Genomic DNA, 23,820 nt, shown 5'->3' on the forward strand with positions numbered 1-23,820 from the left:
TAAACCTTAGCATTTGCTTAGAATCTGAAGCTGGTTGTGTGTATTTGTCCCACACCTTGCAGACATTTCTCTTCGTCATGCGGGAGTAAAAAGCCAGAGTCCGCAATGTATAGAGTGGTCGCATAGTGATTACAAACCACAGAGGAAAAAAAAATAATAGGAGTGGGGTTTTTAAAAATTGTAGAGCTTTTGGAAACTACCAGAAGAGAGACATCAAGAACCCCCATTTCTCCATCCCCACTTCATTCAGAAACCAGCTCAGTGGCTGGGGAGGCTGAGACAAGAGGATGGATTTCAAAGCCAATTTCAGCAACTCAGTGAGATCCTGTCTCTAAATAACATACAAAAGAGGGGAGGGGGACCTGGGATGTGGCTCTGTGGTTGAGTGCCCCTGGATTCTATCTTCCATACCAACAAACAAAACATTGATCAGTCTACTTTTTGGACTTTTGGAAGATTTATTTATTCATGTATTAATGAAGTTCCAAATCTGTGGTTTGTATTAATTTTGGTGCTGAGGGAAATTTTTAAATGCCTTGGCAAGCAATAACAATATGAGGAACAAATAAAAAAGCAAAGGAGTGGTTAAGATTATATGAAAGTGGCAGGTGGGTGGGAAACCCAAAGACTAGGGAGGCTGAGGCAGGAAGATAGTAAGTTAGAGGCCACCTTCAGCAATTTAGTGAGACCCTGTCTCAAAATAAAAAATACAAAGGGCTGGGGATGTAGGCAAGGTTAAATCACTGTAAAGGAAATAAAGAAAGAAGGAAGGGAGGGAGGGAGGGAATATGGGAATGGGCTTGGGTGTAACTCAGTGGTAGAATACTTGCCCAGTATGTGAGAGGTTCTGGATTCAGCCCTCATCGCTAGCATGTGGGAACACACACGTGAAAACAAAAGACAAGGAAAAGGGAGATCACTAGCCAGGAAGAGGAAGGAATTGAGCTGGATAGAGTAGGAAAAGACAAAGAGCCTAGGACACTGGCACATGCCTATAAATCCCACTGGCTCTGGAGACTGACAGGTGGATCTCAAGTTCAAGGCCAGCCTCAACAACTTAGACAGGCCCTAAGCAATTTAGGAGACCCTGTCTCTAAGTAAAAATATGACACATTCCAACGGCTAGGGATGTCGCTTAGTGGTTCAGTACCTGTAGGTTCAATACCCCCCCACCCCGTAACAAAAAGACAAACAAACAACAACAAAGAATACTGACAGGGGTATATGAGGAGAATCAGAAGTAGAGGGGGAAAGGAACATATTAAAAGCATATCAAAAAGAAATAATGGGTGAAAGACTTCCCAGTTTATTGAAAAGCAATACTTTCTCATTCTTCAGGAGCTCACAAATTCCAAACAGGATAAACACAAAGAGACCCACAGATATATCATAGTAAAAAGACAAAGAGAAAACCTTGAAAGCAGCAAGTGGAAAACCACTCACTACTTAGAAGAGAACCAGAAGATCAACATACTGACTTCTCATCAATGGGAACCAGGAGGCAGGTGGGATGACACATTCCAAGTGCCCAAAGGAAAAAAAAATCTGTCAATGATTAGCCTATATTAAGCAAAGCTACCTTTCAAAAATGAAGGCAAAATACTCTCGCAGCCAAGTAAAAACTGAGGAAATCTACTGCTAGCAGACCTGCTTTATAAGAAATACTAAATAAAGCTCTTCAGCCTAAAAGTGAGCAACCCCAGATGGTAATTAAAACCCACAATAAAAGAAACAAACAAACAACAACAAAAAAAACAATAAATGTGCATTCCTTGCAGCAAGGAAGTTCCAGATAACACACAGCTTTGGCTGATGCAATGCAGTATCAGTATACAAAGGTCTTTCTCATTCCTTTTTATAGCTATCTAGTACTTTCTGTGTGGTTGTACACCATAGTATAATCAGTCCTTTGAGTTGTTCCAGTTGGTTTTTTTTTTTTTTTTTGTCAAAGTGAGGTGACAAATGGCCTTGTGCATTAATTATGTTTTACAAGTATATCTTTGGCATTGATTCTGGACAAGTAGGATTGATGGCTGAAGGTAAACACACACACACACACACACACACACACACACACACACACTCAATTCTGCTAGCCATTACTAAAATTTTGATTTTTTTTTTTTTTTTTTGGTAGTGGAGATTGAACCAAGTGACAATTTATCACTGAGCTACATCCCCAAACCCCTTTTTATTTTATTTTTTTGAGACAGAGTCTTGCTAAGTTGCTTGGGGCCTCCCTAAGTTACTGAGGCTGGCCTCAAATTTGCAATCTTCCTGCGTCACCCTCCTGAGTTATAGCCATGCGCTATAATTTGGCTTTGACTTTTATTATCAATTTATGAGAGCACTTTTCCCCTCAATGCTTTATCACCAGTCATGTGGTCAAACTTTTGGATTTTTGACAATCTCTTAGTGTTGTATAAATTTGCAATTATTTTTGATAAATGAACTATGTTGAGAATCTTTCCTTAAGTTTTATAGGGCCTTGTATTAGGATTCTCTAGAGGAACAGAATCAATAGGAAGTATGATTATGGAAAGGGGATTTATTAGATTGGCTTATACAACTAGCACCTGGATAATCCACAATGGCCTCCTGTAGGCTGAAGAGCTGGAAGAGCCAGTAGCTGTGCAGTCCAAGAGGCTGAAGCTCCAGAATAAGAGGGATCAACGGTTCTGTGAACTGCTGTGCTTATATTTTGGTCAATTTTCTGTTACATTGTGGGCTTGTTCTTCTCAATTTTTAGGTAATTTTGTTATGTCAGATGTGGGACCCCAATAGACCTCCAGGAGCCGAATGCAATGCAAACACACAAGAGTCTTTATTGCAAGCTCGAGCCTGGACTCACAACCGTTCCGATGCAGTGGTCCCAGGGAGTGAGTCCAGGTCCTTTGTTCAGTGAGATTTTATAGGTTTTGGGGGGATACTCTATGCGTCACAACATCACACAGCAAATCATTCCATACCGCGGGAAAGTCAAACAACAACTCTTAACATTGATTAGCACATTCAGTGGCAGGAACAAGTTGGGTAGGGGTGATTGGCTAGTACAAGGGGGGGGTTCCTTTGAACTGATTGGTTTAGGCCACGAGGGGTGTACGTGCTGAACTACATGGTTTCCCAACATGTTATCAAACACCATAAATTACTGGGAGGTCATCTGGCATCCCAGGTATTTTCCCTGTCTCATGCTGATTGGAGGTTGCTAGGGGGGTTGTTATGGGTCCTCACCTGGCCTAACTGAGTCAGGGACACCTGGCGCCTCAGATCTCTCCTGTTATTTACAAACAACTCAGCTGGGTGGGTATGTGCTCTGTGGGTTTTTCCAAGGACAAGGGTCACACCCCCTTCCTTGGACAGGCTTTGCTAAAATGGAGTCACATTAGTTTCTCACTTTCTACATGTCAGAGATAAAAACTCTTTGCAAATATGTTTCCCAGTTTTTCATTTGTCTTTGTTCATTGCTTAACAACATGAATTTTTGAGTCAAAGAGATCAGGAATCTTGATTTTATCCCTCTGTTTTGGGTTGATCAGGTAGCCATTGAACTTTTTGAGTTTCTGGGGTTTTTTTTTAATATATTTTTTTAGTTATACATGGACACAATATCTTTATTTTGTTTGTTTATTTATTTTTTATTTATTTTTATGTGGTACTAAGGATGGAACTCAGTGCCTCACATGTGCGAGGCAAGCACTCTACCACTGAGCCACTACCCCAGAACCCCCCACCCCAGCTTCTGTTTTTTTTTTTTTTTTTATAAAATCAGGAAAATAGGGGCTTCCTAGCACTTGCCTAGCACTTGCAAGGCCCTGGGTTTGATCCTCAGCACCACATAAAAATAAAGAAATAAAATAAAAGGTATTGTGTCCAACTACAGCTAAGAAATAAATATTTTTTTAAAATTAGGAAAATAGTGCTTTTCTTGTTTCAAACTTTTATTATAAAGACTAAATGCTGCCTTTTGAAAATTCTTTATTATTATTCAAGTGTGACTCATTCCTAAGTGATACCCACACATCTAATACCACAGAAAGAGCTGCCTTTTCTTTTCTCTCATTCTCTTCCTAGATATGATATATAGTGGTCTTCTACATATTGCCTCTTCCACAGGAGTAACAGACTTGGAATTAAGGGGGAAGGACAGTGACAATGATTATAAATTAGTAGAAGGTAGTGGGCAAGTTCAGAGTCAACAAAGTGCTAACATAACTACATTTTCCTCTTTTAAGTTATATTCAGAAAGCATTTGTTGACTGATTATGTGAAACCAGTGCTTTCTATATCTATGTAGAGAAAGAGTCCTGTACGTGGTGAGAAAGACATTTTGAGACTACAAAATAAGACTTGACCTCCACTTCTCAATTTGCTTAGTGTTGTTAGATGGGGATATATATTCACACACACACACACACACACACACACGCACACACACACACACACACAGAAGTAGCTGACATCTTTGGATGTCAGGTACAATTATTGGTTACTAAGCTAGAAATTAATTTTTGTTGATTTAAGCAGACTGAAAGAAGATTAGTTAGCTCACAGAATTACCAGAAAACAAGGGTTAATGGGGGCTGTGGGAATCACAGCCAAGGTCTTAGCCCAGGACCTTTTTTGGGCATTGCCACTATTCTTGTTTGCCATGAGGCTGGGAGAAGGAGGATCTTTCCCACACTTGCTCGAGGATCCATAGTGGAAGACAGTACACCCCATCCCCTACAACACTGTTCATCATAGGAAACACCCCCAAATAATACCATTTAAAGGGGAAGAACTGGGGAACGAAGTTGACCAAATGATGCTATGTGCATGAATGTACATATCACAATGTGTTCCAATTTTCTACATAATTGTAATATGCAAATTTAAAAAAATAAAAAAATAAATTGGGGAGACCAGTAGACTAGAGGAAGAACTAGAACTATGTTGCATGTATTTATGAATATGTCAAAATGAATCCCACTATTATGTATAACTATAATGCACTAATTTTAAAAAAACAAACAAACATAGACATAGCCAGGCACAGTGGCACATGTAATCCCAGGGACTCAGCAAACTGAAGCAGGAGGATTACAAGTTCAAGGCCAGTCTCAGCAACTTTGCAAGGCCCAAAGCAACTTCATGGGACCCTGTCTCAAAAAATAGAAAATGTGGCTCAATGGTAAATCACTGTTGGGTTCAATCTCCAGTACTACCCCCAACACCAAAATAAACTCCAACACTTTGCTAATTATCATATTGATTATAAAAAATGGACTTTATTGGTGACTCTAGTGAATTGTTAATTATCATGATGAATATTAGAAATGGGATGTCACTGATAAATGCAAGATATTCAATATGGGCAGATTGGCTGGATTTATTCAGATTCCCTCCACACTCGGACAAACATATACCTATAATCTATACTCTTAGGATGTCATCTGAGACAGTATTCCCTATCTTTCCTGGGTGGAGCCATTTCTGATTTTATACCAGCTAAAGGGCACAAATTCCTGGTCTCTGGAATGTTTTTCCTGAGTGGACCTTTCCTAGAAGGTGTGGTCAGTGGCCCTAAAAAGGACAGAGAGCTAGAAAGTCATCACACTGGAATGAATTGTATCTCCCCCAAATGTTTATGTTGAAGCCCTAAACATCAGTGCGACTGTTTGGAGATAGGGCCTTTACAGAAGTAATTAAGATTATTAAGTCAGGGTACAAGCACAGGGCTCATACAAAGGATTAATATCCTCATATGGAGAGGAAGAGAGACCAGAGTATGCTGGCTCTTGTGTACCTCGCCTCATTCTCTCTCTTTCTCCTCATGCACACATCAAGAAAATGTCATGAGCACATAGTGAGCACATGGTAGTGCTCTTATCCAAGGCGTCACTTTCTGTAGTTTCACTTACCCACAGCCAAATGTGATTTGGAAATATGAAATAGAAAATTCTAGATAAGCTATTCATAAGTTTTAAACTGCAAGCCATTGTGAGTAGCACGATGAAATCAGACGCTGTCTCACTCCATCCCACCTGAGATGTGAATCATCTCTTTGTTCAATGTGTCTGTGCTGAATTTGCTACCTACCTGTTAGTCACTCAGTTATCAGATTAACTATCATGATACCTCAGTGCTTGTGGTCAAGTTACCCTTATTTTGCTTAGTGATGGCCCCAAAGCACAAGAGAGTGATATGAAGGAAGCACCAGAGCATAGACCATGAAAGGACAGAATAGTTCTGGTATCATGGGACAATGCTGCAGGGCATATTAGGAGGGAAATAGATACATATGTAGATGGATAATTGGTACTATCCACAGTTTCAGGCATCTGCTGGGGGTCTTGGAATGTATCTTCAAGGACAAAGGGAGACTATTTTACAGGCCAGAAAGAACACTTACCAGAATTATGCTGCCACCTTGATCTTACAGTTCTAGCCTCCAGAATGTGAGAAAATAAATTCCTGTCTTGGGTAGAAGACTAAGACAGTGGCATAATATGAATGAGTTTTGTATCTGCTTGTATACAGAACATTTGCTTATTGAATATTTTGCATATATGACAGAATTTTGTTGAGTCTTGTTTTTATTAAGACCTAATAGTAAGGTTGTTGGCAGTAGCTAATCCTTGCCCACCTCAAACCTCTTTGGTACTGTTAATGAGCTGAAAGTACCTATTTGGGGGGTATGTGTCCAAATTAGCTGAGATTATTTCCTAGTATGATCTAGAGTTGGGAATTGTATCCAGAAAAAAATAAAACAAAAACAACACTATCTGGGAATCCAGACAATCTAATTACCTGGCCAATAGCTCTAATAATTTCAGTGTTTCTACTCTACAGGTCTACATCCTGAATAACTTGCTGTGCTGGTCTGGGTCTCCCCAGAAGCACCCAAGGAAGTAAGGTTAAACATGCAAGTAATTTATTAGAGAAAATAAATGTGAGAATCAAGAGGGAAGCATTCAGAACACGGGAGTTCATTTTCAAAGAGGAGGAGAGAGGGAAGGAAGAACTGTTAGATAGAAGTACAGTTCTGAGTCACAAGGCCACAGGGAGCTAAGAGTGACCCTGGAGAAGAATCCCCTGGATTCCAGGAATGGGCCTGTGGTGCTATTTGCTGTCCTATTTGGGCGGATCCCGTCACAGGAGGCGCCATGTGAATGTGATGATGGGTTTCAGAGCATAGCACTTTAGGCTGGTAGTAAGTTACACTCCTAGGAGTCAGAGATTAGAGAGGCATATTCTCATGGTTGCTTACTTTGCAGTGACTTAAGTGTAATTTTAACTGTGTGTGTGTGTGTGTGTGTTGCTGAGGACTGAAACCAGGGTCATTGTACTACTGAGTGACATCTCCAGCTTTTTAATTGTTTTGAGACAGAGTTTCACTAAGTTGCTGAGGTCTTGAACTTATGATATACCTGCCTCAGTTTTCTGAGTCACTGGGACTACAGGCATGTGCCACCACATCTGATCCTTATGCATAATTTTTAGACCAGCTTGAGAAAGAAAATTATTTGTGTTCAAAGTTGCCTTCCAGTTGAGACCCAGAGCAGATGGTACTTAAGATCCACATTGTTTAGTGTTCATGAACTGAGCCACCATTATTACTGTTTCTGAGTGTTAGTACTTTGACAGACAATGAAAGATTTTTATTGGTCTACCTACTTCAGCTAGAATAATGAGTTAAATAATGAGCTAAAAGTGACCCTGCAAAGTGACCTATAGCCTCAAGGTATCTTAAGGATGGGAGCTATCACAGGAAAGACCAAGGCAGGATTAGAAGGTTAGGACATTGAGTTTCACCCCTGAATGCTGGAGATAGGAGAGCTGAAGGTTGGGTTTACCACCAAGTTGGATATTTATTACTTATTGCAGCAGAGGAGGATACAGGCCATGGGGAAATATGGGGCATCTCTGTAAGTGGGTGTTAGAAAATACTTTTGTAGGATTTGGATTTGTTTGGTTTAGTGATTTTGCAGAGGGGCCATGGAATTTGACATTTATTTTCGAACGGACTAGTGGGTGAGTAGGAACAATTCTATGACTGGTAAATCTTTAGTGATATTTATCACATTCAATAAACTATAGAGAGTACTAACTAGAGTGAGGCTAGAACTATAATTGGTAAAAATCAGCAATCATACTACTCAGGATTCTGGGGATGCTGTTTACTTTTGTGGTTTGGACAGCATCCATATTTTATCTACAGATGTCAATTGCAGAGTGGCTATTTAAAAAAAATACATTTATTTATTTTTATGTATTGTTTAGAATCGTACCCAGTGCCTCACACGTGCTAGGCAACCGCTCTACCTCTGAGCCACAACCCCAGCCCCAGAGTGGCCATTTTTATCTGAACCCATTTGGTCAGAATAGCCTGAGGTTGGTGTTCTGTGAGATGGTTCACACTCAACAGGACACCAAGGCCCAGCCAAGTTTCAAGCTGGCTTTCATCACCAGTGAGGGCGGCTGGTGCTGTCAGGGTTGTAGCCTTTCACTCTATCAAGGCAGCTGGGCCAGTGTGGGTGGGAGAGCCTGAGTTCTCTTCTGATGATTCTGTTTTCTGGAAATTGGAAACAAGGCATCTGCTGAGCTTGAGGTTGCAGAAGAAATGTTAGAGATTTGACAGCAAAGATTTCAGATTCACCTGACAGGAAAATGCCAGGAAACAGAGTAGGAAGTTGAACATAAGGAAATAAAGAGAAAAGATAAGAGGCACAAGGAATACTTCATGTCTGAATTTAAGTGTAATAATAAATTCCCAGGTCAAATGTGCATTTGTTTTAAGGGGATAATGCCAAGTTTTTAAAAATTCCTCTACATAGTAGTCTTTAAAAAATGAGGTCATCAAGCATGTTTTATGCATAGGAAAATTTTACTAAGAAAATATAAGAGCATACATCTCATTACAAGTAATATATCACAAAAAGAGAAAAATAATTCACATGACTATGATGTTTTTAGACTGATTCTTGGAACCATCTGTAAGAAAATCTGGTTTGTTTATATGAGAGACATTCCTCTTAAACTACTATTCCCACAATTACCACAAGACTAGTTGTTCTATCATTTTATCTTAAACACAAAAGTGAGAAAGACCAAACAATGAGTTGCAAAGTGTGGCTTCCTTGAAGTCAATGATTAATGCTTGTGATGTTATCAAAGGGAAAATACTATCAATTGCAAAAATATGTTTTTAATTTCAGTTGATTTTAAAGCTCCTTGAAATACAATAAACATTGGGCAGAAATTTTGTCAAATATTTACCTAAAATAGTTCTCTAGAAGTTCCTTATTCCACACACAATTTTACTATTACTACTTTCTAACTGTTCTTACCTTTTAAACAGAAGTTATATATGCAAATAGCATAACAGATACCATTTAGAATACATCTTACAATGCAGATGTACATTGATGTGTAGATTAACAAACTGAATAGTACAATATATAAGTGCATTTCAAATTGATTTGCACAGAAGTTATAGTGGTTGGCAATTCTATGACTACTACTAAAATAAAAGATATTAGTCAACTATTAAAATCTTTAGTGATATTTATCACATTCAAAACCAAATCCTTATACATCCAATACTTAAAATTTAAAGATTAACAAGTAAGAGGTTTACATTGTATTTAAATTATAAATGGGAACAAAGAAAAATCAAGTGAAGTGGTAAAATGCACTAAGGAGGACTTAAGAATTTTTTCCTTGAAAGCTTCTTTTTTCTTCCCCTTTTGGTACCAGGGATTGAACCTAGGAGTGCTTGACCACTGAGCCACATCCCCAACCCTTTTTATTTTTTAAGATAGGGTCTCACTAAGTTGCTGAACTGGTCTTGAATTCCCAATCCTCCTGCTTCAACCTCCCAAGCTACTGGGATTACAGGAGTGAGCTGTCACACCCAGCTAAACTGAAACAATTCTTGAAGATTCAGATAAAATCACCTATAGAGGGCTTTCTTTCCTAAGATGGGTATGAACTAAGAGTCCCAGCTTTGCCACTCATCATGAGATATTCTGTAAGTCATTCAACCTCTCTGTGCCCCTCTCCTTGTCTATGAAACAGGGACAGAAACAGGTTTATTGTGGATTAAATATACAAGATGCTTGGAACACTTAACTCCTGAACAGTGTAGGCACCACCCATACAATCTAGTTTGTTATAACTTGCTAACTGTATGCCAAATGTGTTGGTAATAATTCATCAACTATATAGGAATCAATGATTTCCAAGAACATAGACTTAAAGTTAGGAAAGGGAAAATAATTTTTTCTGGAACATAAAAGGAAATCTGAAAACCGAGGAATATATAACCATACATTTTCTTTACTTATTATTTGATACTGGGGATTGAATCCAGGGGCACTTAACTGAGCTACATCCTCAGCTCTTTTGAGACAGGGTCTTGCTAAATTGCGGAGAGTCTCATTAAGTTGCTGAGGCTGGCCTCAAAGTCACCATCCTTCCAAAGCTTTCCAAATTGCTGGGAGTACAGTTGTGTGCCACCATGTCTGTTTTTCTTTCTTAGTCTTAAAATTTACAGTACACTGAATGTAGAAATAAAACTTTACTTGGAAAACAAAAAACAAAAAGAAAGCCAAGACTTAACAGCCATGTGAAAATGTTTACCCAGATACCATACATTCAAGATATTTGACTCAATGTGTATATTTTGTGCAATAAAACTATGAAAATGTTTCCATTTTTACTTTTCTCTTTGGGTGGCACAGTTTTCCTTATTTAAGAAAGAAAAATAATGTCTCAAAATCTAGCACTACTTAAACTCTCAGTAAGAATCAGTGAATTAACAGTTAAGAGTCATGTCTTACTTGAACCTACCTGAATGTACTAAAATTTGAAAATAAAGGTTTAGGTTTTATTTCCCCTCTCTGCTTACATTAAAATCTCTCTCAATTTCAGGTGAAGAGAAAGTTTTCTATAGCTAAATTATCTTGAATATTTTAAATATTAAATCTTACTTTATTTCATCTGCAGTTTAACACTTACATGCTAAAGTGCAAATCACAGAGAATCAGAGTCCATGAATCTATGCAATGTTCTATAGTAAGCAATATGCCTGCAGCTGTACCCACGTGGTCATCTTGGATGAAAATATGGTATTGGGGTTATTTCATTCTTTAGGACTTCCTTTAAATGGATCCCAGTGGAGTTTTGAGACTTGTATTATTGTTCTCAATATTACATATGCCCAATAAAGCTGACTTTATTTTGGTGAGTCCAACAGAACACTGAAGATATTTGTGAAAAAAAGTTATCCTTAAGGGAGACTGAATGAGCCAGAGGAAAAAATCTTACAGTGGCGCATGTCTATAATTTCAGCTATCTTGGGAGGCAGAGGCAGGACTGCACAAGTCTAGGCCAGCTTGGGCAACTTAACTTAGCAAGACCCTGTCTCAAAATACATTAAAAAGGGCTGTGAATGTAGCTCAGTGGTAGAGAGCTTGCCTAATATGTGCAAGGCCCTGAATTTAATCTTCAATACTGGGAGGTGGGGGAGCCACAGGAGCACTTGTATGCCACCCTAATCCTTAGCCCCATTCTCTTTGGGTCTTCTGTTATCTGGGAACAATGGTTAATGCTCCATACTTATAACATTGTATTTCAGTCTTTATTCATTCATCACTCTTTCGAAGAAAATGAAAATACTATTTCTCCAGAGGCTGATAATTTAGAGAAGACAAAGTACAAGGTAAGTTCTATCACTAGGGAATCAATAATCAAATTAAAAAACCTCACAAATATCCATTTGTTAGCTAATCTTTTATAAGTGAAATTTGGTTGTTAGGTTTCACTTAAGTATGCTACAAATCCAGAATTTAAACCACACAGTATTCTAGTTTTATGTATTCTCAGGAAAAAAAAATATTTAAAGAGTTCTATATTAATTTTTCTTATAAAAACTCTGATAACTAAATATAACAAAACTAATGACAGCTACTCCATGTAAGAGTTTCAGTTGATCTTTTTCATATATATAGAAGCACATAGTATATAAACATTAGGCTGAAACAGCACACCGCTTGCAATACTGTGGAGCAACACCTATTTTCTTTAACAGCAACACAGGTGGTACCTGGAAGCTCATCAGAAATGCAGACTCTCAGGCCACAACCAGGACCTGCATCAGCGTCAGTCCTCAGCATTGGTCATCTCTCCAGATGATTCAGATATCTGCTTTAAGGCAGTTGTGAGGGCAAGTATATCTCTGTGTCAGAACCACCTTCAAGAACTTGCTCAAACTATAGCTGCTAGGGGTCTGCCCCTAATGGCCTGGGGCAGGGCCAGGGGCAGGAATGGAGGGAGTTGGGGCAGAGGCATCTCTTATTTTATTGTTTAGTACTGTGGATTGAAGCCAGAAGTAGTCTACCACTGAGCTACATTCCCAGCTCCCCTTCTTTTTCTAATTTATGAGACAAGATTACTATTGTAGAATGAACATTTAAAAGTTTTGCTTCTTGCAGCACATAAGGCAGACAGATACTATAGCTATACCGCCATATTTTAAGATGCTTCTGGATCTTCCTTTAAAAATCTCTAATATGTAAGCTACACAAGAAACTGGTCTCTTTAGCCAGTTATTGTCTATTTTACTGGGATTAAAAATGGCATCTCCTGGTCTGAACACCTTCCTTATTCATCCCTACTTAGCTCTGAAAAGTAATAAATTCACCTTTAATAGAGAAAGAGTTGTCACCACTAACAACATTCAAGGGAATGCATTGTAGGAGAATCCCAAAACTATTTTGAGTAATAAAGAACCTCAGTTGGATAGGGTATAGTTCCTCCAGTTAAATACAGCTCATTCAGATGTAAACCACTACTGATTTATTTAAAAAAGTAAACGAGATTAGTTGTAATGTATGCTTTAGGCATCCTATATGCCCTCAACTAGAAATTAAAAAAAAAAAAAAAACCAATGTATTTTCATTATAAGCAAACCTACATTTCTAGTTGGGCAATAAGGTAGCATAACTGAAGCAATTAAGTTTAAGACATTACTTTATTAAATAAAAATCATTTTTACACACTGTTGCAAAAGACTGCTTTGTCTAAAGGCAATAGTAGTTCCCATAACTCTCTCCTAATGTTATAGTTAAACCTTGATTAGTTCCAGAAAATAAGAAAAAGGGAAAAAATTTTCTTATTTCCCTAGATCTGTGTATTATAAAAGAATTTCAGAGCATGAAGGTAAAATGAAGCAGATAAACACACTGACAATTTTTTTTGAATTTTGTTTAAAATTTGGCTGCTTTGCAAAATTTGCCCTCATATCCACAGAAATAAACTTCTATTTTTGTAGAACTAACCGGATGATGGAAGATTGTTACCTATAACAGTAAATAACAAATACTTTGGCAAGCAGGACCAAAAATACAAGTGAAGACATCCATAGACACATTTTAAACATCTCTTGGGTGTTGTATGGCTACAAATAAGGACATTAAGCATTATGGTTGATTGTAGGGTATTGGTGGACCTTAATACAGTCAACGCATCCACCTCCAACAGACATGGACATACATGGGTTAAGTCAAGTAAAGTAGTGGGGGAAGAAAAAAAAATATGGAAACACCATAAATCTGATAACATCTCTCAAAAAAGGGGCTTCCCTGAAGCATGGGAAATATTTATTGGTGTGAGTGCTTCTATTCTGTTATCTGGGGAGGTCTTGATGCAGATTCTGGCCATTCATACATATCGGGCAGCAAGGAATCATATTCACTTCGCCATATTCTTTCTTTAATATACTTGGTCTTGTCTTCAGGCTCTGGGTATCGGAAAGCCATTTTATTAGCATATAAGTATTCTGTAACCTGAAAAACAAAGAAGATTATTGTATAGGCTCTCATAGAAAATATTACAACACAAGAAATAAATTTAGAAGAATAGTATTTCTTCTTTTTAAGAATAAAAAAAAAATCAAAATTACTTTGACTTACTTCAAAACATTCAAAGTTTAAAAGACAAAATAAACCAGATGTGGGGTACACATCTGTAATCCCAACAACTCCAGGGACTGAGGCAGGAGGTTCCCAAGTTCAAGGCCAGCCCTAGCAACTTAACAAGGCCCTAATAAATTTAGTGAGACCCTTTCTTAAAATAAAAAAAAATTAATAAAAGGACTTGGGGTGTGGTGCAGTAGTAAAGTATCCCTGGGTTCAATGTTCAGTGCCAAAAAAAAAAAAAAGACTTGTCATCTTACAATGTAAAGTGTTTTAATTACGGCCCTGACCAAGAATTATTATAGCACTTCCCTAATAGTGCAGTCAAAAAAAAAAAATTATCACTTCAGTAGACACACCTGGGTGATCTGTCCAGCGCATCACTCCTCAAAGCTCTACTGAAAGAGCGAGCTTAGGGAACGCCAGATGTGTAGGACTTTACTTCCTAGTCTTAGCTGACTTGACAGAGGTGAAAACCTAATACAAAGCAAGTCAGATGTCTGTTTTAGTATATGGATTGAGTCACAGATATAATAATCAGGTGTTCAACACCAAAAATAAAGTGCAATGAATAGATTACTGAAACCAAGCTAAGTACCATAGTAAACGGTGAGGATAAACCCTCTAGCTTTAATCTGATAAAATGAGGAATGTAAAAAGCTTCCCTCACAGGAGCTTGCCATCCAGTTATCACGCACGTTATGGTTTCATTTCAAATTTTAAAAGCACTGTGACACATGGTAAAATAAATCCAAACTTCCTTCTCCTCCTCTAATTCCCATTCCAAATTGTGGCCACTATTCACATTTCTTATATCAGTTTTTCTAAAAGAAAAGTTTAAGAAAATGGTCAATAAAAATAATCTATGAAGTCAGGTATGATGGTGCACACCTATAATCCCAGCAACTCAGGAGGCTGAAGCAGAAAAATCTTGCATTTAAGGCTAGACTTAGCAAGACCCTGTCTCAAGATAAAAAATAAAAGAACTGGTAATATAGTGCAGTGTTAAAGTGCCCATGGGTTCAACCCCAAGTACCAACCCCCCCCCCAAAAAAAACCCCCAAACAAAACTCTGGTTACAAGAGCTTAATCTCTAATGTTATATTATGTAATGGAAAATGTGCTCTGTCTATTGCCCAAACTGTCCTCAAGTTTTTATAAAAAAAAGGAAAAAAGTTTTCTGCTTCTAGGAAGAGAAAACAAAACATACTTTCCCCCTATCCCGTCCGCAAAGTACAACCAAAAATGCTTGACACTGAACATGAAACAACCATTAAAACAACTCTAAGAGGAGGAGAGAAAAGGCAGGCCAGCAAGGAGCCTAGAGACATGGGGAACAACACAGTGGCTTCATGTATCCCAGATTTTTAGATGAAAAAGCCAGCAGCCCTCACACACCAAGAGATGCAGACAAAAAACACCTCAACAAATGGCTGCTTTCTCTAGCTGAAGGATCAGAAGGCCAGCTTAACAGACAGAAAAACTTTCAGTCAATAGCCATTCTACTCCAGTCAAACACCACAGAAAAAATTTTGGTCCAGCCTACCTCTGCTAACAAAAGGTGAGTGAGGAGTTTAGACTTCCATCAAGGCTATAATTTGGTACCACGGGAGCCCTACCAGGGTAGTGTCAGAGCCAGGACTTTCATCCCCACTGGTCAGCAAGAAGGACCTTATCTCCTCACCACCCTGCTGCCCACACTGTCAGTGGAGACCATGTGGAAAACTTCTATCCTTAATCAGTCACCTCCCAGTGCCAGGCCACTGGATGGTATCAGAGAAGGACTACAGAACACTTGGGACCTTGTTCATTGTCCTGTGGTAATGAGGTCATCAAAGTGCAGTGTCAGGACAGAGTATTACTGATGGGGAGGCTCCCCTCTCAGGAGTCAACAGAGGAAGTGGGAAACCTGCAGTGAAATGAAGCACATACCCCAAAGCAGTATCAGAGAAAGTCTTTTAAAAAGAAGATTTAAGAAATATTTAGACTCTAGGTCTCAATTAAAAGAAAAAAAGAAACAAAAAACTAAAAAGTACTTATCATACCAAGAATCAGGTACATATCAAACTAGGAAAAAGAGTCAGTAGATGTTAAAACCAAGATGGCAGAGATGTTAAAATTATCTGACAAAGATTTTGAAGTAGCCATGATAAAAATGCCTCAGGGGAGCCAGAGCCAAGGTGGAAAGCTGCAGGCGCTGGGAGGGCAGGGATGGGGTGGCTGGAGTTAAAGGCCAAGTGTGGGAATGTTTATTGAAAAGAACGAGCTGGGAGAACCCAGCCCTCACACCTCGGGGATTTGGGAACTGGCTGTCTGCAGTGGAGAGCCCTGCCAGATGAGTTCAGCCGTTCCCACTTCATAAAGTTCCTGGTGCAAAAATGAATGGCAAACCCAGCCGTGAATGTGACTTCTTAAAGAAGATTATTGAAACAAATGGTCCTGCTTTTTCAAATCTGCCCTGGTGGTCAGGAGGAGGAAAGTAGGGAGGAAAACTCCCTGGTCACTTGCAAACATCCCTGTCCAGCTTCAGAAGACACTAGTGTCTAATGGCACCACAATAAAACATGTGTTGTTAGATTTCTCCCCTGAATGGAAGATTCTGGATCTGGTTGCCAGCAGATATTGCAAGAGTGTCAGGGATCGTGAAAGGGAAGAATCATATGTTTCTGACCCCAAAACAACACGATCCCAGACTGTCCCTGGACTGTAGAACTTGAAGACACATGTTAGATAGGCAGCTCGAGGAAGAGACACACTGATTACATATCTCATGGGCCGTCACTCTCTTCACTTTATAACATCACATATGTCACGGTGATTTTCCGGATTACTCTCAACCTAGATAACCTAGATATTCAGATCTCGTTTCCCCAGTGACTCTGCTGGCATCTTCCCTTGGAACTAGTTTTACTTCCTCACTTGCTGTTGGCATCACTTCTCAGATCTTTGCCATGGTATCTGGGTGCCTCCCAAACCCCCAAGTCTACAGAAGCTTTTCCTAGACTGCGGAGTCCTTGGGCCTTTATATCTCCTGATCACTCAAAATGACATCAAACCTCACAAGGTTATCTGGCCTTGCTGCTTCTGGATCTACTATCCAGCCCAGCTTTTACCCCTGGATCTTTTCACTGTGTTCAAGGCCAGGGCGGGTGAGATCATTCCAATTGCTCTTTCATGCTTAAGGAACTTGATAAATGAAGTTGTAAGGGGTCTTGGCAGGCAATACATTTGAGCAGAGTTCAGTGGCCATCTGTGGACCAGTCCCTTATCCCTTTTTAAAAGTACATACTCAAAAAAAAAAAAAAAAAAAAAAAAAAAAAGCCTCAGAAAGCAATGTTACACATGCTTGACACAAATGAAATTAGAATCTCAGCAAACAAAATAGAAACTTGCAGTAAATTAAAAAGAGATATAAGGATTCATATGAAAATTTTAGTTCTAAAAATATGTGAATAACTGAAATAGAAAATTTAATAGATTAGGGCTGGTGTTGTGGCTCAGTAGTAGCATGCTCGCCTAGCAAGTGCAAGGCCCTGGGTTTGATCCTCAGCACCACATAAAAACAAATAAAGGTATTGTGTCCAACTATAATTAAAATAAATAAATAAATAAATATTAAAAAAAAAGAAAATTTAGTAGATTAGATTCACAGCTGAATGAGGGGAACAGAGGAAAGAAATCAGTGAACTAGAAGATAGAAAAACAGAAATTATTCAATTGGGAAAACAAACTTGGAACAAACAAATCCCCAAAAGCAAAACAGCATGCCACAGACCTATGTAACAAAAGATCTAAAATGCAAATTATCAGAGTCTGGGAAAAAGAGAAAAGGGTTGAGCACTGCTGATAAATATTCAAATAATGACTGAAACCTCCCAAATTTGGCAATAAGTATAAACTACAGATTCAAAAAGCAAATTCCAAATATACCAAAGGAATCCACACTAAGAAGCATCATAATTAAATTTCCAAAAATTAAAGACAAAAGAAAAATTCTTTTTTTTTTTTTTGTACCAGAAATTGAATTCAGGGGCACTTAACCACTGAGCCACAACCCCAGCCCTTTTTATTTTTTATTTTGAGACAGGTACTTACTAAGTTGCTTAAGACCTTGCTCAATTGCTGAGGCTGGCTGTGAACTCACAATCCTATTGCTTCAGCCTCCCAAGCTGCTGGGATTACAGGCATTCGTGACGGAGCCCAGAATGACAGTGGGTTTCTCAACAAAAAACATAACGGCAGAGGGAAGTAGTAAATTCTTCGAGTGCTAAAAGAAAAGAATTGCCAATCTAGAACACTATACCTACTAAAAATATCTTCTAGAAATGACAGGGAAATCAAGACATTCTCAGAGTGAGGAAAACTAAGAATATAAGGATGACTAAAAGAATTTCTCTAGCTTGGCATGGTGGTACACACTTATAATCCCGGCAATTTAGGAGGCTGAGGCAGGAGGATCGTAAATTCAAAGCCAACCTCCAGCAACTAAGGGTGGGGATGTAGCTCAATAGTTTAAGTGTCCCTGGGTTCTATGCTAGTACCAAAAAAGAATTTATCTAAACACCAAGGGCATGACGGAGAAGAAACACTTCGAAACATCAGGAAGGAAGAAAGTATGGTGAACAAAAATAAGGGTAAATTCAACCTGGCAATAGTAGCAGAATGTAATTGTTAAGTATGTAATACTATAGTAACCACCACAAAGCTATACAAAGAGATAGGCTAAGAAAATTCTATAATGGTTGGGCTGGGGTTGTGGCTCAGTGGTGGAGTGCTCGCCTAGCATGTGTGAGCACTGGGTTTGATTCTCAGCACCACATAAGCAAATAAATAAATAAATAAATGTCTATCGATAACTTAAAAAAAAAAAAAGACACATAACCCTAAGTGTGTATGTACCCAACAAGAGCTGCATAATATGTGAAGCAAGAAGGAAACAAAAAAAGAACTGGAGAAATAAATCCACGACTATAATTAGGAGTAAAACATCTCTCTTTCAATGATTTTCAGAACTACTGCACCAGAAAATCATCAAAGATATAGAATATCAATATCACTATCAACTAGTTAAGAATCAACTAGTTAAGATCTAATTGAAATTTGTACAATATGCCATCCAATAATAGCAAAATACATATATACCCATCCTAAATGTAGGCACTAAACAAAAAAAAATACTAGAACCAAACAAACTCAGAACTACAGCTAGTCAGAGTCATGATAGCTTAAAATACATTGTCTGGTTCTGTCCATAAGTGGCTTGCCACTGCCCTCAGAATGAATTCCAGATTTATTGATGTAATTACAAAGATTCCCCGCAACCTTGCCGCCTCCTCTGTTTCATTTCAAAATTCTCTCCTTTTTTGTGACCATTTTCTAGACACATGAGGCTTTTTCCAGGATCATATATATCCCACATTCTTTTTTGCCTTTGAATCTTTGTATATACAAGTCCCTCTGCAGTAACCTCTTGTTTCCTAATCTAGGTAATTCCTTAGTCCTATGATATATGAGATACTAACAGAACATCCATCAGTATATTAGCTCCCAGCTAACTCAAAGTAGAATGAAGATCTCCATGTCATTGGTATTCAAAAGTTCTTGGACCATTAGCATAGCATTACCATGAAACTTGCTGGAGGGGCTGGGGATATGGCTCAAGCGGTAGCTTGAGCTCGCCTGGCATGTGTGCGGCCCAGGTTCCATCCTCAGCACCACATACCAACAAAGATGTTGTGTCCGCCGAGAACTAAAAAATAAATATTAAAAATTCTCTCTCTCTCCTCTCACTCTCTCTTTAAAAAAAAAAAAAAAGAAAAGAAAGAAACTTGCTGGAAATGTAAATTCGTGGACTCCATCCCAGACCTACAGAACCTCTCTATTCCAGACTTTACAAAGTCTGTTACTATTAGAGACTGGTAGTAAGGTCCTGGAGTCTGAACAAGTTCTCCAAAGTTGGGCACAGTAGTGTACACCTGCAACCTCAGCTTCTATCAACTGAGCTATATCCCTAGCCCTGGCCTCAAACTTGTGATCCTCCTGCCTTAGCCTCCAGAGTTGCTCAGATTATAGGTATGTACCACTATACCTGGCTACAAGCTGACTATAAACTTTCAGATCTTCTCTTATGCCATTTTCCTCTCTGTACCTTATATACCAGCTCAACTGCACTGGCTGCTATTTCCTAAAAGTAATATCCATTACCAATTCCCAATCTGTGCTTAGGCTATGAGCATTAAAATAGTGTAACAATAATATTAAAAGGCCATAAACTTATGATTGTCTATTGCAAGCTGCATATGTGGCTGGAAAATTCCACATCCAATCTTGATGTTTAAGAAAATCTTAATAAACTAGAATAGAAGCCTACCTTCTTTAGATATACATTTTTAAAAACTACATTTGCAGATGATTTGAAACTCAGAAGTTCCAAAGAACCGAGAAACAATTAAAACAATTAAAGTTGAGCTGGGTGGGCTGGTGCACGCCTGAAATCCCAACAACTCAGGAGGATCGTGAGTTCAAAGCCAGCCTCAGCAACGGTGAGGCACTAAGCAACTCTGTGACACCCTGTTTCTAAATAAAACACAAACTATGGCTAGGGATGTGGCTCAGTGGTTGAGTACCCCTGAGTTCAATCCCTAGTAACCCCCCACAAAAGAATTAAAGTTGTTCAGTAAACAAACTGGTTATCAAGCAAATCCAAGTATTCATTCCTTTCCTCTATATAAGAAATAACCAGTGAGAAAAATATGTATAGGAAAAAACATTTTTATATAGAATAACAAAAATTTAAAAATATTTAGAAAAGAATACGCTATATATTATATTCAGATGAAGAAAATTATACTGAAAAGCTTTTTAAAAAGAATTTTAGAAAGAGATATTGATTGAGAATCCTAGGTATTCCAGAGGTTGAGTCTAGTCTGGGCAACTTTGTGAAACCCTGTCTCATGAAAAAAGGGCTGGGAATGTACTCAATGGGACAGGACCCTTGGTTCAATTCTCAGTACTGCCCTTACCCCAAAACTCCAAATAAAGAAAGATACACTCATATCTAATAGTTCAATGTAAATTAGTACTTTTTCCTCTGAAGAAACATTTGAATTCAATGAATATTAGAAATCTTAAGCATGTTAATATGATTTATTCTTAAGATTAGAATTCATCCAAAAGCCATCACAGGATGGGGATGTGGCTAAATGGCAGAGTGCTTGCCTAGCATACATGAGACCCTGGGTCTGATTCTCAGCACCACAAGAAAAAAAAAAAAAAAAAAAAAATCACGAATGCACATAAAGATTTATCTATCTATAAGGATGTTCAGAACAGCCTTATTACTAACAATAAGAAACTAAAAATGCTTAAATATTCAAAAATAAAGATGATTAAACATTATAATACAATAACAAGAGGATACCAATCAGTATTAGTGACCACACACAAGACTATTTATTGACTTACACAGAAAAGTTTATATTAAATGGGAAAAGTACAGTTAGAAATCAATTATTAAAAATAGACCCAGGTGATTATATGCATGTATGTATGAATGTATGTGCTTACAAAGAAAGAAAGACTAGAAGGCAAAAAAAAACCTCTAAAATAATAATGTATATAATAACGTATATTATATTTTGGTAACAAAAAATCTGAAAAATTTCTTTGCATCCTTCTCCATGTTTTGAATTATCTCTAACAAAATAATATTACTCATACAGGAAAATGTCATTAAAATTTATGAAGAGGGGGCTGGAGTGTAGCTCAGTGGTAAAGCGCTTGCCTAGCATGTGTAAGGCACTGGGTTCAATCCTTAGCATCTCATAAAAATAAATAAAATAAAGACATTCTGTCCATCTACAACTACAAAAAAAAAATTAAAAAAATTTATGAAGAGGTATAAATTACTTACTTTAATAGCAATGTTAATAGAAACTTCTTGAATATTAGCAAGTGGTGGGTAAAGTCTCCCCTGAGCTAACTCTTCATCTGTCAATTGACTTGTCAGTGCCTGAAAAGAAAAGCATAATTGTACTTCTGTTAGTTTAAATAACAGAAAGATCTATTAAAATGAAAAAAATCAGTGGAGAAAGAGAAAAGCATAGGTAACAAAATTCTTATTTTTTGCAGGAATATATAAACCTCTACAAAAATTAAAACTGTTTATACAAGAAATAAAACAGATTTTTTTTGATGCATTCTACCCAATACATAGAAAGCCTGGCAAAATTACAATATCTACTAAGAAAATAGACATCAGTATTTGTATTAATGTGATTTCTTCAGAATTTCTATTGCAAAATCCAGTAGCCAGAATTCCAAATAAACTATCTCCATTAAAAATATGGAGAGGGGCTGGAGTTGTGGCTCTGCAGTAGAGCACTTGCCTAGCATGAGCAAGGCCCTGGGTTTGATCCTCAGTACCACATAAAAATAAATAAATTAATTAAAGATATTGTATCCAACTGTAACTAAAACATAAATAAAAATACTAAGATATGTATATATTTATATCTATATTGTCTGTCATGGAACCTTTATATTCTCTCTCTCTCTCTCTGTCTCACACACACACACACACACACACACACACACACACGCATGTACGCAGAAGTTTTAAACATCATAAATATGAAAGAATTCATAGTTTACAACCAAATGTTTAAAAGTAGACAGGCAAATAAAAAAAACCATGGGTGGTAACTTCCCTTTCGTTAATAGGGCAGAGTTAAACCATTCTCTATTTTAAGATCCATTCATCTTTATAATTATTCCTTTATAAGATAAACATTTTAAACTTACCTTTGCAGCTTCTAGGAAAACATTATCACTGATATGTCGAGTTTGACAGAGAATAACAGCTAAAGCCACACCTGAAAGAAATTTTGAGTACTTTATTTAGTAAGGTCACTTTTCAAATTATGAAAGGGGCCAAATTCCTATAACAAAGTACAGAAAGTACTATAACAAAGTACAGAAGTAGTAATTTACTCCCATCCCAAACAACCCTCAAGTAAAACAAAAATCCGAGCTAAAATCAAACCAAATGATTCCTGTTAACTTACAATTCTTATTTGCTTAAGGATGTTATTTTAGAAATAAATGGCTTCTCAATTTAATTTTTAAGTTCACCAAAATTACAAATGCATGTAATCCATAATATTCATTACAAAAAACACCAATTTCCAGTCTACCTCTAGCCCTCCACTTCTTGCTCAAGAAAAGGAACTACTTTCAATTCATTATTTTAATATTTCTCTTACCCTTAAATAAATTGCTTATATTTCTTCTTATTTGGGGGTTCTAGATATTATTGATTCTTTCTGGGAAGCAAATATCTAGCTCTCCCCCATATTTTCAGCCTTTTCCCTTCTTCCCAATATAACAAGCACAAGTTTGGTTTAATCGACCCTCAAAATTTATGTCATTATGGGGCTGGGGTTGTAGCTCAATGGTAGAGTGCTTGCCTAGCAATGTGTGGGGCACTGGGTTTGATTCTCATTTATATTTATATATGAATAAATAAAATAAAGGTCCTTCAACAATAAAAATATTTAAAAAAATTTATGTCATCATGACTTCATAGGCACTGTCCACATCCAAATGCTGTATCATGATTACTTTTGCTCTTCTTTATAAAGTTCTGTTTCCCCTGAAGTTAATTATTGTTCTGTTTTCCCCATTATTTTGACTTTTCAGTACCTAATTTCATCCTGCAACTCTCCCCCAACTGAAAAAAATCTATTCTGGCTCCCTTGTATACTCTCTAATTTCATCCTCTAGTATAAACATCTGCTGAAGCTCTATAGTCTGGTCAGGTTGTTCTCCATTCCAGATGGGGAACTGTCAGTCATCCTGG

The 23,820-nt window shown here is 37.7% G+C and overlaps 1 protein-coding gene across 2 annotated transcripts in view; it reads right to left on the bottom strand.

The window, feature by feature from the left end:
• Positions 1-12,999: 12,999 nt before the first annotated feature.
• The window catches only part of Me2 (malic enzyme 2), a 61,553-nt gene continuing 50,732 nt past the window's right edge, over positions 13,000-23,820 (bottom strand). For both annotated transcript variants that reach the window (XM_005323064.5, XM_021725011.3), the window contains 3 exons: positions 22,764-22,834; positions 21,874-21,972; positions 13,000-13,832 (listed from right to left, as the gene is read on the bottom strand). In XM_005323064.5, coding sequence (XP_005323121.1) covers positions 13,665-13,832; positions 21,874-21,972; positions 22,764-22,834 — 338 coding nt within the window. In that variant the 3' untranslated portion in view covers positions 13,000-13,664. The remainder of the gene's footprint in view (positions 13,833-21,873; positions 21,973-22,763; positions 22,835-23,820) is intronic.

This window comes from Ictidomys tridecemlineatus, chromosome 13 (genome assembly GCF_052094955.1).
Source record: "Ictidomys tridecemlineatus isolate mIctTri1 chromosome 13, mIctTri1.hap1, whole genome shotgun sequence".
Lineage (NCBI taxonomy): Eukaryota > Metazoa > Chordata > Mammalia > Rodentia > Sciuridae > Ictidomys > Ictidomys tridecemlineatus.